This window comes from Oncorhynchus mykiss, chromosome 14 (genome assembly GCF_013265735.2).
Source record: "Oncorhynchus mykiss isolate Arlee chromosome 14, USDA_OmykA_1.1, whole genome shotgun sequence".
NCBI lineage: Eukaryota > Metazoa > Chordata > Actinopteri > Salmoniformes > Salmonidae > Oncorhynchus > Oncorhynchus mykiss.
In genome coordinates, this window is record NC_048578.1 from 42,557,337 (window position 1) to 42,577,578 (window position 20,242).

Sequence of the window (20,242 nt, forward strand, 5' to 3'; positions counted from 1 at the left end):
TAACAGTCTGATGGCCTTGAAGATGTTTTTCAGTTTTTATTACTGTGTAGTTGAACATGCAAAATGTAATCGTGTGTATCAAGTATGTTGAAAACATAAAGGCCGTGGAAGGGGTTAATGCAGTGCAACACTAGTTTTGGTCTAGAGTTAACTCCTATTAGTGTTAAACACATACACTGTACAGGAAGTCATTTGGTGTGTAGTTTTAACACTGTGATGCCATATTTCCATTTCTTTTCAAGTGAATTGTAGAGTCACCATCCATGACTGTATTTGTTAGTGACAGAGACATGGTTGTTGAATTCTTTCATTTTTAAAGGCCTGTGGCGTTTACCAAATTATTATATGGTTGAATGCTATCATTAAAATGTAACTTTATGAAAATAATTTACATATACTGAACAAAAATATAAACTCAACATGTAAAGTGTTGGTCCCATGTTGCATGAGCTGAAATAAAAGATCCCTGAAATGTTCCATACGAACAAAAGTTTTATATCTCTCACATTTGTTTACCTCGGTGTTAGTGAGCATTTCTCCTTTGCCAATACAAAAGATCCCCGAAATGTTCTGTACGCACAAAAATGTCTCTCATATTCTGTACACAAATGTAGTAAACATTACGCTCACAAAAGCTCCAAAAGAATAAAGACATTTCAAATGTAACTATATATGTACACAGTGTTGTCAACAAACAGGTCACTGACCATCTCGAATCCCACCGTACCTTCTCCGCTGTGCAATCTGGTTTCCGAGCCGGTCACGGGTGTACCTCAGCCACGCTCAAGGTACTAAACGATATCATAACCGCCATCGATAAAAGACAGTACTGTGCAGCCGTCTTCATAGACCTTGCCAAGGCTTTCGACTCTGTCAATCACCGTATTCTTATTGGCAGACTCAGTAGCCTCGGTTTTTCGGATGACTGCCTTGCCTGGTTCACCAATTACTTTGCAGACAGAGTTCAGTGTGTCAAATCGGAGGGCATTCTGTCCGGTCCTCTGGCAGTCTCTATGGGGGTGCCACAGGGTTCAATTCTCGGGCCGACTCTTTTCTCTGTATATATCAATGATGTTTCTCATGCTGCGGGCGATTCCCTGACCCACCTCTACGCAGACGACACCATTCTATATACTTCCGGCCCGTCCTTGGACACTGTGCTATCTAACCTCCAAACGAGCTTCAATGCCATACAGCACTCCTTCCGTGGCCTCCAACTGCTCTTAAACGCTAGTAAAACCAAATGCATGCTTTTCAACCGTTCGCTGCCTGCACCCGCACGCCTGACCAGCATCACCACCCTGGATGGTTCCGACCTTGAATATGTGGACATCTATAAGTACCTAGGTGTCTGGCTAGACTCTAAACTCTCCTTCCAGACCCATATCAAACATCTCCAATCGAAAATCAAATCAAGAGTCGGCTTTCTATTCCGCAACAAAGCCTCCTTCACTCACGCCGCCAAACTTACCCTAGTAAAACTGACTATCCTACCGATCCTCGACTTCGGCGATGTCATCTACAAAATTGCTTCCAACACTCTACTCAGCAAACTGGATGCAGTTTATCACAGTGCCATCCGTTTTGTCACTAAAGCACCTTATACCACCCACCACTGCGACTTGTATGCTCTAGTCGGCTGGCCCTCGCTACATATTCGTCGCCAGACCCACTGGCTCCAGGTCATCTACAAGTCCATGCTAGGTAAAGCTCCGCCTTATCTCAGTTCACTGGTTACGATGGCAACACCCATCCGTAGCACGCGCTCCAGCAGGTGTATCTCACTGATCATCCCTAAAGCCAACACCTCATTTGGCCGCCTTTCGTTCCAGTTCTCTGCTGCCTGTGACTGGAACGAATTGCAAAAATCGCTGAAGTTGGAGACTTTTATCTCCCTCACCAACTTCAAACATCTGCTATCTGAGCAGCTAACCGATCTCTGCAGCTGTACATAGTCTATTGGTAAATAGCCCACCCATTTTCACCTACCTCATCCCCATACTGTTTTTATTTATTTATTTTTCTGCTCTTTTGCACACCAATATCTCTACCTGTACATAACCATCTGATCATTTATCACTCCAGTGTTAATCTGCATAATTGTAATTATTCGCCTACCTTCTCATGCCTTTTGCACACAATGTATATAGACTCCCCTTTTTTCTACTGTGTTATTGACTTGTTAATTGTTTACTCCATGTGTAACTCTGTGTTGTCTGTTCACACTGCTATGCCTTATCTTGGCCAGGTATCAGTTATAAATAAGAACTTGTTCTCAACTAGCCTACCTGGTTAAATAAAGGTGAAATAAAATAAAAAAATGTGCAAATAGTTACAAGTACAAAGGGGAAAATAAATCAACATAAATATAGGTTTTCACTTTTCTTGTGGCAACAGGTCACAAATCTTGCTGTAATGATTGCACACTGTGGTATTTCACCAAATAGATATGTGAGTTTATCTTTTAATTGTTTGTGGATCTGGGTAATCTGAGGGAAATATGTCTCTCTAATATGGTCATACATCTGGCAGGAGGTTAGGAAGTGCAGCTCAGTTTCCACCTCATTTTGTGGGCAGTGTGCAAATATCCTGTCTTCTCTTGAGAGCCATGTCTGCCTACGGCGGCTTTTCTCAATAGCAAGGCAATGCTCACTGAGTCTGTATATAGTCAAAGCTTTCCTTAAGTTTGGGTCAGTCACCGTGGTCAGGTATTCTGCCACGGTGTACTCTCTGTTTAGGGCCAAATAGCATTCTAGTTTACTCAGTTTTTTTGTTAATTAAGGTTTGGGAATCGCTTTCCTTTAGGTGGTTTCAGAATTGAACGTCTCTTTTCTGGATTTTGATAATTAGCGGGTATCGGCCTAATTCTGCTCTGCATGCATTATATGGTGCTTTACATTGTTCACTCGCTCTCTTTTCCTTTCATCATCCCCCACGCTCTATAACCCCCCTCTCTCTTCTCTCATTTTCTCTCTCCCTCTCTCCTGCTCTCCAGACTCAGTGTGATCAGAGGAGTGTTTCTCTGGTAGAAACTAAAGATGGCGGGAAAGATACCTAAAGATGAGATGGAGGAGCTCAGAGAGGCCTTCCAGAAAGTTGGTGAGTGCATTCAATACACAACATGACCGAAAGTATGTGGACACCTGTTTGTCGAACATCTCATTCCAATATCATGGCCATTAAAATGGAGTTGGTCCCCCCCCTTTGCTGCTATAGCAGCCTCCACTCTTCTGGAAAGGCTTTCCACTAGATGTTGGAACATTGCTGCTATAACAGCCTCCACTCTTCTGGGAAGGCTTTCCACTAGATGTTGGAACATTGCTGCTATAACAGCCTCCACTCTTCTGGGAAGGCTTTCCACTAGATGTTGGAACATTCCTGCTATAACAGCCTCCACTCTTCTGGGAAGGCTTTCCACTAGATGTTGGAACATTGCTGCTATAACAGCCTCCACTCTTCTGGAAAGGCTTTCCACTAGATGTTGGAACATTGCTGCAGTGACTTGATTCCATTCAGCCACAAGAGCATTAGTGAGGTCGGGCACTGATGTTGAGGGTGATTAGGTCTGGCTCGCAGTCGGCGTTCCAATTCATTCCAAAGGTGTTTGATGGTGTTGAGGTCAGGGCTCTGTGCAGGCCAGTCAAGTTCTTCCACACCGATCTTGACAAACCATTTCTGTATGGACCTGGCTTTGTGCACGGCATTGTCATGTTGAAACAGGAAAAGGCCTTCCTCAAACTGTGGCCACAAAGTTGGAAGCACAGAATCGTCTAGAATGTCATTGTATGCTGTCGCGTTAAGATTTCCCTTCACTGGAACAAAGGGGCCCGAAACATGAAAAACAGCCTCAGACCATTATGTCTCCTCCACCAAACTTTACAGTTGGCACTATGCATTGGGGCAGGTAGCGTTCCCCTGGCATCTGCTAAACCCAGATTCGTCTGTCAAACTGCCAGATGGTGAAGTGTGATTCGTCACTCCAGAGAACGCGTTTCCACTGCTCTAGAGTCCAATGGCGGCGAGCTTTACACCACTCCAGCCAACGCTTGACATTGGGCATGGTGATCTTAGGCTTGTGTGCGGCTGCTCAGCCATGGAAACCCATTTCATGAAGCTCCCGACGAACAGTTCCTCTGCTGACGTTGCCTCCAGTGGCAGGTTGGAACCCGGGAGTGAGTGTTGACAGATTATTTTTATGCGCTACTCGCTTCAGCACTCGGTGGTCCCGTTCTGTGAGCTTGTGTGGCCTGCCACTTTGCGGCTGAGCCGTTGTTGCTCCTAGACGTTTCTACTTTACAATAACAGCACTTACAGTTGACCGGGGAAGCTGTAGTAGGGAAGAAATTATACGAACTGACTTGTTGCAAAGGTGGCATCCAACGACGGTGCCACGTTGAAAGCCACAGAGCTTTTCAGTAAGGAGATTCTACTGCCAATCTTTGTCTATGGAGATTGCATGGCTGTGTGTTCGATTTTATACACCTGTCAGCAACGGGTGTGGCTGAAATAGCTTAATCCACTAATTTGAAGGGGTGTCATACCTTTGTATAGATAGTGTACAATGTATATGTGCATATACAGTGTATTCAGTGTGAGGTGTTTTCCTCATGGAAACAGACTGCAAGTGATCCAGTCTGTGATTGTAGTAAATCACAAGATTGTCAAATCTTCCCTCTGATCACAATGTTATATAAAGTTGAAGTCAGAAGTTTACATACATTAACCAAATACATTTAAACTCAGTTTTTCACAATTACTGACATTTAATCCCAGTAAAAAATTTCTGTTTTAGGCCAGTTAGGATCACCACTTTATTTTAAGAATGTGAAATGTCAGAATAATAGTAGAGAGAATGATTAATTTCAGATTTGATTTCATTCATCACATTCCCAGTGGATCAGAAGTTTTCATACACTCAATTAGTATTTGGTAGCATTGCCTTTACATTGTTTAACTTGGGTCAAACGTTTCAGGTAGCCTTCCACAAGCTTCCCACAATAAGTTGGGTGAATCTTGGCCCATTCCTCCTAACAGAGCTGGTGTAACTGAGTCAGGTTTGTAGGCCTCCTTGCTCGCACACGCTTTTTTAGTTCTGCCCACAAACTTTCTAGAGGGTTGAGGTCAGGGCTTTGTGATGGCCACTTCAATACCTTGACTTTATTGTCCTTAAGCCATTTTGCCACAACTTTGGAAGTATGCTTGGGGTCATTGTCCATTTGGAAGACCCATTTGCGACCAAGCTTTAACTTCCTGACTGATGTCTTGAGATGTTTTTTCAATATATCCACATAATTTTCCTACCTCATGATGCCATCTATTTTGTGAAGTGCACCAGTCCCTCCTGCAGCTGAGCACCCCCACAACATGATGCTGCCATCCCCGTGCTTCACGGTTGGGATGGTGTTCTTCGGCTTGCAAGCCTCCCCCTTTTTCCTCCAAACATAACGATGGTCATTATGGCCAAACAGTTATATATTTTTTTCATCAGACCAGAGGACATTTCTCCAAAAAGTACGATCTTTGTCCCCATGTGCAGTTGCAAACCGCAGTCTGGCTTTTTTTCTGGCGGTTTTGGAGCAGTGGCTTCTTCCTTGCTGAGCTGAGCGGCCTTTCAGGTTCTGTCGATATAAGACTCATTTTACTGTGTGGATATAGATACTTTTGTACATGTTTCCTCCAGCATCTTCACAGGGTCTTTGGCTGTTCTTCTGGGACTGATTTGCACTTTTCGCACGAAAGTACGTTCATCTCTAGGAGACAGAACGCGTCTCCTTCCTGAGCGGTATGATGGCTGAGTGGTCCATGGTGTTTATACTTGCGTACTATTGTTTGTACAGATGAACGTGGTACCTTCAGGCATTTGGAAATTGCTCCCAAGGATGAACCAGACTTGTGGAGGTCTACAATTTTTTTTCTAATGTCTTGGCTGATTTCTTTTGATTTTCCCATGATGTCAAGCAAGGAGGCACTGAGTTTGAAGGTAGGCCTTGACATTTATCCACAGGTACACCTCCAATTGACTAAAATGATGTCAATTAGCCTATCAGAAGCTTCTATAGCCGTAAAGCTGTTTAAATGCACAGTCAATTTAGTGTATGTAATCTTCTGACCCACTGGAATTGTGATACAGTGGATTATAAGTGAAATAATCTGTTACTTGTGTCATGCACAAAGTAGATGTCCTAACAGACTTGCCAAAGCTATAGTTTGTTAACAAGACATTTGTGGAGTGGTTGAAAAACAAGTTTTAATGACTCCAACATAAGTGGATGTAAACTTCTGACTTCAACTGTACATAACAACACAACTGCTCATTGCTTTCTCTCTTTCTCCACACCTTTCTCTCCATTTCTCTCTCTCTCTCCCTCTCTCCCCCCTTTCTCCCTCCCTCTCTCCCTCCCTCTCTCCCCTGTTTCCCTCCCTCCCTCCCTCCCTCCCTCCACCTCTCCCCCCTCTCCCCGCTTTCCCTCTCTCCCTTTCTCCCTCTCTCCCTCTTCTCTCTCTCCTCTGTCTCTCCCCCCTCTCTGTCTCTCCCTCCCTCTCTCCCTCTCTCCCCCTCTCTCTCCCTCATCCTCTCCCTCTCTCCCCCCTCTCTCCCTCTCTCCTACCTTTCTCCCTCCCTCCCTATCTTCTCCCTCCCTATCTCCCCTCTCTCTCCAGATACTAACAGTAATGGTTTTATCTGTGACTTGGAGCTGACTGACCTGTTTAAAGAAGCTAATCTACCGTTGCCGGGATACAAGGTCAGAGAGATCATTAAAAAACTGGACCGCAACAAAGACAACCAGATCAGCTTCGACGAGTTCCTCTCGGTGAGTCCACACACACACACACACACACACACACACACACACACACACACACACACACACACACACACACACACACACACACACACACACACACACACACACACACACATACACACACACACACACACACACACATACACACACACACACACACACACCCACACACACACACACACACACACACACACGTGTTATAGGCTGTCAGTGTTGCAAGCAGCCAGGGTTCATGGGAAGGACTTATAGTCATTTGTTTGTATTTGCATTCGTTTTTTGAGAGTGGCTTCCGATCCAACATTTCTGGATCCCTGTTCCGGACAGCTAAGGTCCTGAAGCCTCTGTGCATGTGCAGAATTCTTCGGTCTCTGTTCTACTCTGGTGAATGGGGATGGTTTAATCCAATTAGATCATAGCTGAAATATTTGATGATATTATTGAAAATAACAGAACTGAATATACACAGAATAACTCAAGAAGATCCCCGTCAAACTGATGAAATCAAATGGTTGTTATGCAGATGGAATATTAAACTTTAAAGCTGGAAGAATTATGATTCACGATTGACAGTGAGAAATGTGAAGAGGGTGACCACAGAAATGTGAAGAGAGAGTGACCACAGAAATGTGAAGAGGGTGACCACAGAAATGTGAAGAGAGGGTGACCACAGAAATGTGAAGAGAGGGTGACCACAGAAATGTGAAGAGGGTGACCACAGAAATGTGAAGGGAGGGTGACCACAGAAATGTGAAGAGAGAGTGACCACAGAAATGTGAAGGGAGGGTGACCACAGAAATGTGAAGAGAGTGACCACAGAAATGTGAAGGGAGGGTGACCACAGAAATGTGAAGAGGGTGACCACAGAAATGTGAAGAGGGTGACCACAGAAATGTGGAGAGGGTGACCACAGAAATGTGGAGAGGGTGACCACAGAAATGTGAAGGGAGGGTGACCACAGAAATGTGAAGGGAGGGTGACCACAGAGGTAAAACAGAAGGTGATTCAGCTCTTCCGTTACCTACTGATCCACAGCATGAGGATCTATCAGACATGAGACAGGCTCATGGTCAGGTGATGAGGTCGTCCTATCAGACATGAGACAGGCTCATGGTCAGGTGATGAGGTCGTCCTATCAGACATGAGACAGGCTCATGGTCAGGTGATGAGGTCGTCCTATCAGACATGAGACAGGCTCATGGTCAGGTGATGAGGTCGTCCTATCAGACATGAGACAGGCTCATGGTCAGGTGATGAGGTCGTCCTATCAGACATGAGACAGGCTCATGGTCAGGTGATGAGGTCGTCCTATCAGACATGAGACAGGCTCATGGTCTGGTAATGAGGCCGTCCTATCAGACATGAGACAGGCTCATGGTCAGGTGATGAGGTCGTCCTATCAGACATGAGACAGGCTCAAGGTCTGGTGATGAGGTCGTCCTATCAGACATGAGACAGGCTCACGGTCAGGTGATGAGGTCGTCCTATCAGACATGAGACAGGCTCAAGGTCTGGTGATGAGGTCGTCCTATCAGACATGAGACAGGCTCATGGTCTAGTGTTGAGGTCATCCTATCAGACATGAGACAGGCTCATGGTCTAGTGTTGAGGTCGTCCTATCAGACATGTGACATGTATAACATGTGTTTATACAGATCGCCAAGGAGCTGAAGGGTGATGACATAGCTAAGAGCTTCCGGAAGGCCATCAACAGGAAGGAGGGGATTCTGGCTATAGGAGGAACCAGTGAGCTGTCCAGTGAAGGAACACAACACTCATTCTCAGGTAGCACAGCCGTCTTAGTGTGTTATTAACCCCAGTGTGGTTGTGTTATTAACCCCTAGCGTGGTTGTGTTATTAACCCTCAGTGTGGTTGTGTTATTAACCCAGTGTGGTTGTGTTATTAACCCCCAGTGTGGTTGTGTTATTAACCCCCAGTGTGGTTGTGTTATTAACCCCCAGTGTGGTTGTGTTATTAACCCAGTGTGTGTTATTAACCCCCAGTGTGGTTGTGTTATTAACCCAGAGTGGTTGTGTTATTAACCCAGTGTGGTTGTGTTATTAACCCAGTGTGGTTGTGTTATTAACCCAGTGATGTTGTGTTATTAACCCAGTGTATGTTATTGACCCCCAGTGTGGTTGTGTTATTAACCCCCAGTGTGGTTGTGTTATTAACCCAGTGTGGTTGTGTTATTAACCCCCAGTGTGGTTGTGTTATTAACCCAGTGTGGTTGTGTTATTAACCCCCAGTGTGGTTGTGTTATTAACCCAGTGTGGTTGTGTTATTAACCCAGTGTGGTTGTGTTATTAACCCAGTGTAGTTGTGTTATTAATCCAGTGTGGTTGTGTTATTAACCCCCAGTGTGGTTGTGTTATTAACCCCCAGTGTGGTTGTGTTATTAACCCAGTGTGGTTGTGTTATTATCCCCCAGTGTGGTTGTGTTATTAACCCAGTGTGGTTGTGTTATTAACCCCCAGTGTGGTTGTGTTATTAACCCCCAGTGTGGTTGTGTTATTAACCCCGTGTGGTTGTGTTATTATCCCCCAGTGTGGTTGTGTTATTAACCCAGTGTGGTTGTGTTATTATCCCCCAGTGTGGTTGTGTTATTAACCCAGTGTGGTTGTGTTATTAACCCAGTGTGGTTGTGTTATTATCCCCCAGTGTGGTTGTGTTATTAACCCTGTGTGGTTGTGTTATTAACCCAGTGTGGTTGTGTTATTAACCCAGTGTGATTGTGTTATTATCCCCCAGTGTGGTTGTGTTATTAACCCAGTGTGGTTGTGTTATTAACCCAGTGTGGTTGTGTTATTATCCCCCAGTGTGGTTGTGTTATTAACCCAGTGTGGTTGTGTTATTAACCCCCAGTGTGGTTGTGTTATTAACCCCCAGTGTGGTTGTGTTATTAACCCAGTGTGGTTGTGTTATTATCCCCCAGTGTGGTTGTGTTATTAACCCAGTGTGGTTGTGTTATTAACCCCCAGTGTGGTTGTGTTATTAACCCCCAGTGTGGTTGTGTTATTAACCCTGTGTGGTTGTGTTATTAACCCAGTGTGGTTGTGTTATTAACCCAGTGTGGTTGTGTTATTATCCCCCAGTGTGGTTGTGTTATTAACCCAGTGTGGTTGTGTTATTAACCCAGTGTGGTTGTGTTATTATCCCCCAGTGTGGTTGTGTTATTAACCCAGTGTGGTTGTGTTATTAACCCCCAGTGTGGTTGTGTTATTAACCCCCAGTGTGGTTGTGTTATTAACCCAGTGTGGTTGTGTTATTATCCCCCAGTGTGGTTGTGTTATTAACCCAGTGTGGTTGTGTTATTAACCCAGTGTGGTTGTGTTTTGTAGAGGAGGAGCGTTATGCGTTTGTTAACTGGATCAATGCAGCGCTGGAGAAGGACCCTGACTGTAAACACGTCCTCCCTATGAACCCCAACACCCCCAACAGTTTGTTCACTGCTGTAGGAGACGGCATCATCCTCTGGTGAGAACACACACACATTGTTTTTCTGTCGTCTTAGCAGACGCTCTGATCCACAGCAACTTACAGGAACAATTAAGTGCCACACATCACCATCCCCACCAGTTGACTGCAATGTCTGTCTCTCCTGTTGTCCTGCAGTAAAATGATCAACCTGTCAGTCCCAGACACCATTGATGAGAGAACAATCAATAAGAAGAAGCTCACTCCCTTCACCATACAGGTGGGTCTAAGAGCTCTAACTCCCTTCACCATACAGGTGGGTCTAAATATAGCACTGTGCCAGGGGATGGTCTGGTTAATATAGCACTGTACCAGGGGATGGTCTGGTTAATATAACACTGTACCAGGGGATGGTCTAGTTAATATAGTACTGTGCCATGCCAGGGGATGGTCTGGTTAATATAGCACTGTACCAGGGGATGGTCTAGTTAATATAGTACTGTGTCATGCCAGGGGATGGTCTGGTTAATATAGCACTGTGCCAGGGGATGGTCTGGTTAATATAGCACTGTACCAGGGGATGGTCTGGTTAATATAGCACTGTGCCAGGGGATGGTCTGGTTAATATAGCACTGTGCCAGGGGATGGTCTGGTTAATATAGCACTGTACCAGGGGATGGTCTGGTTAATATAGCACTGTACCAGGGGATGGTCTGGTTAATATAGCACTGTGCCAGGGGATGGTCTGGTTAATATAGCACTGTACCAGGGGATGGTCTGGTTAATATAGCACTGTGCCAGGGGATGGTCTGGTTAATATAGCACTGTGCCATGCCAGGGGATGGTCTGGTTAATATAGCACTGTGCCAGGGGATGGTCTGGTTAATATAGCACTATGCCAGGGGATGGTCTGGTTAATATAACACTGTACCAGGGGATGGTCTGGTTAATATAGCACTGTGCCATGCCAGGGGATGGTCTGGTTAATATAGCACTGTACCAGGGGATGGTCTGGTTAATATAACACTGTACCAGGGGATGGTCTGGTTAATATAGCACTGTACCAGGGGATGGTCTGGTTAATATAGCACTGTACCAGGGGATGGTCTGGTTAATATAACACTGTGCCAGGGGATGGTCTGGTTAATATAGCACTGTACCAGGGGATGGTCTGGTTAATATAGCACTGTACCAGGGGATGGTCTGGTTAATATAGCACTGTACCAGGGGATGGTCTGGTTAATATAGCACTGTACCAGGGGATGGTCTCTTACGTTACCATTTTTGCAGTCGTCAGCAAAACATGTCTCTGGATTGTCTATGAGGAGCTTCTTTTTGTAGTCTTTCCGAGCTTTTTTAATTTTTTACATCCAAGGGGCACCGTATTGAGAGCCATGGAGCAGGGCCGCTGACTGAGGGAGGAAACTCTGCTGCCCTTGTTGGGCTCAAGGGTTTTGACACCTCTCACTTCACACCTCAGTGCTAATTGCAGCCTTATCTTTTATGTCCTAGCAAGCTTGGTAGCCTTAGCTTAACATTCAGTCCTTATAAAGTAGAATTGATTGTTGTGATAGATTTTTTCTCCTTGGGTTTAAAAGTAGTTTCAGGCTAAGCATTACTCACTCAGTTCCAAGTTGGATGGTATTTTCAGGTTTCTGTTGTGCTTCTTTTGCTGGTCGTTGGTTTGCCAGATCATTTGCTGTATGGGAATAAGAGTCTTTGGTAGTAGGAATCCTTCCAGGTCATTTTGTCCAAAATCAGGTTGTCGGTTTGGTGTTTTGATTTGAAGTGAAGGTTATGATGTATCCAATTCTAAATCTATCTTTTTTATTTTTTTGTAAAAACATGCTGAACATTTCAGTGAATCTGCTCATGACCTCTCTCTCTCTCTCTCTCTCTCTCTCTCTCTCTCTCTCTCTCTCGCTCTCTTTCTCTCTCTCTCACTCCTTTCTCCTACAGGAGAATCTCAACCTGGCTCTGAATTCTGCCTCTGCTATTGGTTGTCATGTAGTGAACATCGGAGCTCTGGATCTGAGAGAGGGGAAACCACATCTGGTACTGGGCCTGCTGTGGCAAATCATCAAGATAGGGCTGTTCGCTGATATAGAACTCAGTAGGAACGAAGGTACACACACACACACACACACACACACACACACACACACACACACACACACACACACACACACACACACACACACACACACACACACACACACACACACACACAGGTAGGGTAGTGTTAACGTCTCTTTGTGTGTGTGTGTGTGTGTGTGTGTGTGTGTGTGTGTGTGTGTGTGTGTGTGTGTGTGTGTGTGTGCGTGTGTGTGTATGGTGTGTGTATTGTGTGTGTGTGGGTATGTATGGTGTGTGTGTGTGTGTATGGTGTGTGTATTGTGTGTGTGTGGGTATGTATGGTGTGTGTGTGTGTGTGTGTGTGTGTATGGTGTGTGTATGTATGGTGTGTGTGTAGCCCTAGCTGCGTTGCTGCGTGAGGGAGAGAGTCTGGAGGATTTGATGAAGCTGTCTCCTGAAGAGCTTCTTCTCCGCTGGGCTAACTTTCACCTAGAGAATGCTGGCTTCAGCAAGATCAACAACCTCTCCTCTGACATCAAGGTAACCCCTGACCTCTTTTCCTAAACACAATCCTAACCCAAGTTCAACATCTTTAAATGATCTGATTCACCAACCTGCTAATTCCTTTATGCTACTAGTCAAAGTGCAGGCTCTCAACAGTATGTTACATGATACCAGAGAATATCTCCCTTACTGCCTGCCCTGACCAGTTTTATCTCTCTCTCTCTCGTATTAAATATATATAGATATATATAGAGAGAGTTGATGTCGGGAAGTTTACAAACACTTATGTTGGAGTCATTAAAACTCGTTTTTCAACCACTCCACAAATGTCTTGTTAACAAACTATAGCTTTGGCATGTCTGTTAGGACATCTACTTTGTGCATGACACAAGTAACAGATTATTTCACTTATAATCCACTGTATCACAATTCCAGTGGGTCAGAAGATTACATACACTAAGTTGACTGTGCCTTTAAACAGCTTGGAAAATTCCAGAAAATGATGTCATGGGTTTAGAAGATCCTAGGCTAATTTACATAATTTGAGTCAATTGGAGGTGTACCTGTGGATGTATTTCAAGGCCTACCTTCAAACTCAGTTCCTCTTTGCTTGACATCATGGGAAAATCAAGACCTTAGAAAAAAAATTGCAGACCTCCAAAGTCTGGTTCATTCTTGGGAGAAATTTCCAAACGCCTTAAGGTACCACATTCATCTGTACAAACAATAGTACGCAAGTATAAACACCATGGGACCACGCAGCCGTCATACCGCTCAGGAAGGAGACACAATCTGTCTCCTAGAGATGAACGTACTTTGGTGTGAAAAGTGCAAATCAATCCCAGAACAACAGCAAAAGACCTTGTGAAGATGCTGGAGGAAACAGGTACAAAAGTATCTATATCCACAGTAAAACGAGTCCTATATCGACATAACCTGAAAGGCCGCTCAGCATGGAAGAAGCCACTGCTCCAAAACCACCATAAAAAAGCCAGACTACGGTTTGCAACTGCACATGGGAACAAAGATCGTACTTTTTGGAGAAATGTCCTCTGATGGTCTGATGAAACAAAAATGTATCTGTTTGGCCATGATGACCATTGTTATGTTTGGAGGAAAAAGGGGGAGGCTTGCAAGCCGAAGAACACCATCCTAACCGTGAAGCACGGGGGTGGCAGCATCATGTTGTGGGGGTGCTTTGCTGCAGGAGGGACTGGTGCACTTCACAAAATAGATGGCATCATGAGGTAGGAAAATTATGTGGATATATTGAAGCAACATCTCAAGACATCAGTCAGGAAGTTAAAGTTTAGTCGCAAATGGGTCTTCCAAATGGACAATGACCCCAAGCATACTTCCAAAGTTGTGGCAAAATGGCTTAAGGACAACAAAGTCAAGGTATTGGAGTGGCCATCACAAAGTCCTGACCTCAATCCTATAGAAAATGTGTGGGCATAACTGAAAAAGCGTGTGATAGCAAGGAGGCCTACAAACTTGACTCTGTTACACCAGCTTTGTCAGGAGGAATGGGCCAAAATTCGTCCAACTTATTGTGGGAAGCTTGTGGAAGGCTACCCAAAACGTTTGACCCAAGTTAAACAATTTTAAAGCAATGCTACCAAATACTAATTGAGTGTATTTAAACTTCTGACCCAACTGTATATATATATATCTTATTCTAAAAAAACATATTGTTTCATCCCCGTCAATCTACACACAATACCCCATAATGAAAAAGCAAGAACTATTAAAAAAAACAATTGCTCATTATTATTATTTTTTCAATGAAATAACTGAAATATCACATTTACATAAGTATTCAGACACTTTACTCAGTACTTCATTGAAGCACCTTTGGCAGCGATTACAGCCTTGAGTCTTCTTGGGTATGACACTACAAGCTTGACACACCTGCATTTGGGGAGTTTCTCCCATTCTTCTCTGCAGATCCTCTCAAGCTCTGCCAGGTTGGATGGGGAGAGTTGCTGCATAGCTATTTTCAGGTCTCTCCAGAGATGTTTCAATCAGTTTCAAGTCCGGGCTCTGGCCAGGTCACTCAAGGACATTCAGAGACTTGTCTCGAAGCCACTCCTGCGTTGTCTTGGCTGTGTGCTTATTGTCATTGTCCTGTTGGAAGGTGAACCTTCGCCCCCAGTCTGAGGTCCTGAGTGCTCTGGAGCAGGTTTTCATCAAGCATCTCTCTGTACTTTGCTCCGTTCATCTTTTCCTCAATCCTGACTAGTCTCCCAGTCCCTGCTGCTGAAAAACACCCCCACAGCATGATGCTGTCACCACCATGCTTCACTAGTCTCCCAGTCCCTGCCGCTGAAAAACACCCCCACAGCATGATGCTGTCACCACCATTTATTTATTCACCTTTATTTAATCAGGTAGGCCAGTTGAGAACACCTTTATTTAATCAGGTAGACCAGTTGAGAACAAGTTCTCATTTTCAATTGCGACCTGGCCAAGATAAAGCAAAGCAGTTCGACACATAACACAGAGTTACACATGGAGTAAAACCAACATACAGTCAATAATACAGTATAAACAAGTCTATATACGATGTGAGCAAATGAGGTGAGATAAGGGAGGTAAAGGCAAAAAAAGGCCATGGTGGCAAAGTAAATACAATATAGCAAGTAAAACACTGCTATGGTAGATTTGCAGTGGAAGAATGTGCAAAGTAGAAATAAAAATAATGGGGTGCAAAGGAGCAAAATAAATAAAATAAATACAGTAGGGAAAGAGGTAGTTGTTTGGGCTAAATTATAGGTGGGCTATGTACAGGTGCAGTAATCTGTGAGCTGCTCTGACAGTTGGTGCTTGTTACGCACGCCTCTATGAAGAGGGAACGCAACACCCTGCTACAACTAAACTCTCTGTGAAGTGAAAAAGGTATGGACTGTAGGTGTGAGTAAGGATGACAACAGACAGAATGTGGTACCGTTTACAAGGACTTTATTCCTTTACACAGTATTATGGGGAAAAGGGGCTGGACGGAACCAAAGCAAAGAAAGTAAATCTCAAAGCCCCCCCTCTCCTATCTTACCTGCCTACCCACTACTTACCTAATTTAGCACCACCTGGTGCCCTAAACAAAATACAGGGGGTGGTCCGCCCAGGTCTTACCTAGTGTGCCTAGACAGTGAATATACTACGGGTATATGTATGCCCGCGGGCCTCTTGCCTAAACACTCCCAAGGTGCCTTCCCCTTCTCCCCTGGGAACAAATGAAACAGGATATTAAACAATTTCAAACTAACAAAGGACATCAAATAAGCTCTATCTGAGCAACAAACTCATAGAACATACCACTTCCCAGCAATGAACTCCCAGCACAATCAACCTCCAGCAAAAAAAATCTCTCTATCACAAACAATCGCTCTGCAATGACCTCACAGCAAATCTCTCTCAGCAATCCCTACCTCCAAATCTCTCTATGCAATCCCTACCTCCAAAAATCTCTCTTTGCAATCCCTACCTCCAAAAATCTCTCTAGCAAAATCTCTCTCAGCAATCCCTACCTCAAATCTCTCCCTCCTGAACAGAACACTGGCTTTTATGTAGCTTCAGAATGAATGTGTAATTGGAGACAGCTGTGTCTTGACGAGGGGGCGGGGTCAGCTCTCCAATTAGCCCTGGAGTCGACCAATCAGCTGCTTGAGGGATTTCAGGAAGCCATTTCCTGAAATAAACACATGCAAGTACACAAACTACAACACATAAACTGGGGAACGTAACACGCCCACCACAAAAATTGCAAACCTAGTTTTGCAATAACAAAAGCCATCGCTTCCCCAGTTAGTAAACCCGTGATAGAGCGTCAGCAACCACATTCGCCGAGCCCTTCACATAAGCTATCTGTACATTATATCCTTGTACAATCAGAGCCCACCGCATAAGGCGGCGGTTCTGGTTGTACATTTGCTTCAAGAACACCAATGGATTATGGTCCGTGAAGACCATAACAGGCAAGGCACTGGACTCCACATATACCTCAAAGAACTGTAAGGCAAGCAATAAAGCCAGCGTCTCTTGTTCAATTGTAGAGTATCTTGACTGACACTAGTTGAACTTACGGGAGAAGAAACTGACGGGCCGATCCACTCCGTCTTCATCTTCCTGTAAGAGAACCGCACCCACCCCCACTATACTAGCATCTACCTCCAACTTAAAAGGTTTGTCAAAGTTGGGGGCGGCAAGCACTGGGGCACTGCAAAGTAGCGCTTTAGCGGACTCAAAAGCGTAGTTACAGTCCTTGGACCACTTGAATGGTACCTTGGGACTAAGCAGAGATGAAAGGGGAGCTACTACCGTCGAGAAATTCTTACAAAACGTACGATAGCACCCTACCATCCCCAGGAATCTGCGCAACTGGCGGCGAGTAGTGGGAGCAGGAAAAGCAATAATTGCTTCCACTTTGCCAGTTACTGGGCGCACTTGACCTCGTCCCACTTGTTTACCTAAGTAAGTCACTGTAGCCTTCCCAAACTCACACTTGGCCAAATTGAGGGTTAAAGAAGCATTCTCCAACCGCTGAAACACACTTTTCAAAGTGGAGAGATGATCAGACCAAGTAGACGAATGAATCACCACATCGTCAAGGTAAGCAGTACAATTTGGCAGATCTGCAAACACAATGTTAACTAGCCGCTGAAAAGTAGCAGGTGCATTACACATGCCAAAGGGCATCACAGTGTATTGTACGAAGTTATCTGGCGTAACAAAAGCCGATATGTCAGAAGCTCGAGAGGTCAGAGGCACCTGCCAATAACCTTTTAACAAATCTAACGTAAGCAGCAGAGCCAATTCTATCAATACAGTCATCTAAGCGAGGTAGAGGAAAAGAATCAGACTTTGTAACTGCATTTACGCGACGATAGTCCGTACATAAGCGGGATGTACCGTCAGGCTTAGGAACAAGAATACATGGAGAACTCCAGGAGCTGTTACTGGGTTTTGCCATGTCATTCTGTAATAAATAAGCTACCTCACTTTTCATTACCTCCCTTTTCTTAGCATTAACCCGGTACGGATGCTGACGTATAGGAACAGCGTTCCCCACATCCACGTCATGTTCCAAGATGGATGTGCGACTTGGAATGTCCTGAAACACACTGAGAAAACTGTTTATCAATAGGATAAGATCCTTAGTTTGATCGTTATCCAAATGTTCCATTTGAGAGGGTAACTTCTTCAGCATCTCTGAATTACATAGGCGTTCACCTTGCTGTAACGTATGGCGTAACTCCAACCCGTCCTCCTTATCCTCATCTAGGTCCCAGCCAGGCTTCAGCACCACCGCAGCCACACTGGAGACGGCGGGCTGGACCGGCTTACTTGAGGAGCTGTCGGGAGAATCGCGCACATAATACGTTTTCAGCATGTTAACATGACACACACGGGAAGAACGCCTTCGATCTGGTGTCTTTATCACATAATTGGTGTCATTGATATTCTTTTCCACCAGATACGGTCCAGAAAAACGTGCTGACAGAGATGAGCCAGGGATTGGCAACAAAACTAAAACTTGATCCCCTGGTGCAAATGAACGGCCAACAGCCTTTTTGTCATAATGCAACTTCATGCGTTTTTGAGACGAGGAAAGAGACTTTTGGGCTAACGCACATGCGGTGTGCAGTCTCTCCCGCATCTTACTGACATATTCCAACACATTTTTAGGGGCGCTACTGGGTGTAGGAGATAAGATATGCTCCTTCAAAACTTTAAGCGGACCCCGTGGGGTGTGTCCAAACACAAGGTCAGCAGGGCTGAACCTTAAGGACTCTTGTATCGTTTCCCTTATAGCAAATAGGACAAAGGGCACCCCCTCATCCCAATCAGTACTGGTATCCATACAATACTTGCGTAGCATTGCCTTCAGCGTCTGATGCCAGCGTTCTAGAGCCCCTTGACTCTCTGGATGATACGGACTGGAGACCTGATGGGAAATACACAATGTCTTTAACACATTTGAAAACAGTTTAGACATGAAGTTGGATCCCTGATCCGTTTGGATTACTTTAGGGAGTCCAAACGTAGAGAAGAACTTCACTAGTGCCGTCACCACAGTCTTAGCCGTTATAGTACGGAGAGGAATAGCCTCTGGGTATCGAGTAGCACTGCACATTATTGTTAGTAGGAACTGATTACCTGACCTGGTTTTCGGCAATGGACCTACACAATCAATTATCACTCTTTCAAACGGTTCCCCCACCACAGGAATCGGGCAGAGTGGCGCTCGTGGAACTGTTTGATTCACTTTCCCAGTGATTTGACATGTGTGACATGTTTTACAAAATTGGACCACGTCAGACTTCAAACCTGGCCAGAAGAAATGACGAAGGACCCAGTTATAAGTCTTTGTGATCCCCAAGTGTCCAGACCACGCCTGGTCATGGGCGAGTGACAGCACCTGCTGTCGGAACGGTGTAGGAACAACCACTTGACACACTTCACTCCAGTCATTAATGGTGTCATGAGATGCCCATTTACGCATCAAAACTCCTGCTTCCATAAAGTAGGCGGTCTCTCTAGTTTTAGCTTCCTCAATGGAAATTACCAAAGCAAAACACATGCGAAGACTGGTGTCTTCTTTTTGACATTCAATCACCTTCTCGGGGGTGACAGACAAAAGAATGTCATGTAATTGGGGCACAATTTCGTTTTCCCCTGCCTTAGTTTTTACAGGGGTAAAAACTGTCGGCATTGCAGAAGGCATACTCGGTGCATTGTCTTCTACCTCAACATTCTCAAAAATGGAACTAGCCAAATCCACCACATCTCCTAGCTTGCGAGATTGTGCCCTCGTTAACACACAAGCAGGAAAAACATGTGGAAATGCTTGAACCAATTTCTCATCTGTAGTTCTGATTTCTGGATTGTCTACTACCTCTAACACAGGAATGACATTACCACCAGCAATATCATTCCCTAGTAGCAATTTGACTCCTTTTACTGGCAGTGTCGATACTACACCAACACGGAATTGTCCTGATACCAAGTCTGACACTAAGTGGACCCAGTGTAATGGTACAGGCACGGTTTTTGTCTCTATGCCCTGTAATATGACATGTGAGCCACAATACGTTTCAGGAGACCAGGGTAAAGCATCAGTAATGATTACTGACTGCGCCGCCTCAGTGTCTCGTAGGATTTGGATAGGCCTTTGATCAGCTTGTTCTCCTGTTAAGGAAACATAGCCGGCAGAGATAAACGGAGCATAGACAGGATCCGGTTTCTCAAATGCTGAATCAATAACTCGATCCAATGGACGAGCCAAAGACTTGACTAAACCCAAACTTTTCATTTTTGGGGACGGTGACAGGGACTGTTTCGGTTTATTTTTCAAAACTGGGCAGTCCGCAATCACGTGACCCTTTTGGTGACAGTAAAAACATTCACGGATTTCATGAAAAGGCTTAGGGTTGTCAGAGGA

At 44.7% G+C, this 20,242-nt stretch overlaps 1 protein-coding gene across 3 annotated transcripts in view; it reads left to right on the forward strand.

Moving 5' to 3' along the window:
- LOC110510432 (plastin-3) overlaps positions 1-20,242 on the forward strand; it is a 65,418-nt gene that overhangs the window by 6,889 nt on the left and 38,287 nt on the right. For all 3 annotated transcript variants that reach the window (XR_005036022.1, XR_005036021.1, XM_036943589.1), the window contains exons 2-8: positions 2,996-3,099; positions 6,661-6,812; positions 8,459-8,588; positions 10,146-10,281; positions 10,420-10,501; positions 12,181-12,346; positions 12,695-12,837. Coding sequence is in view for 1 of the 3 variants with exons in the window: in XM_036943589.1 (XP_036799484.1) it covers positions 3,039-3,099; positions 6,661-6,812; positions 8,459-8,588; positions 10,146-10,281; positions 10,420-10,501; positions 12,181-12,346; positions 12,695-12,837 (870 nt within the window). In the remaining 2 variants the exon portion in view is untranslated. The remainder of the gene's footprint in view (positions 1-2,995; positions 3,100-6,660; positions 6,813-8,458; positions 8,589-10,145; positions 10,282-10,419; positions 10,502-12,180; positions 12,347-12,694; positions 12,838-20,242) is intronic.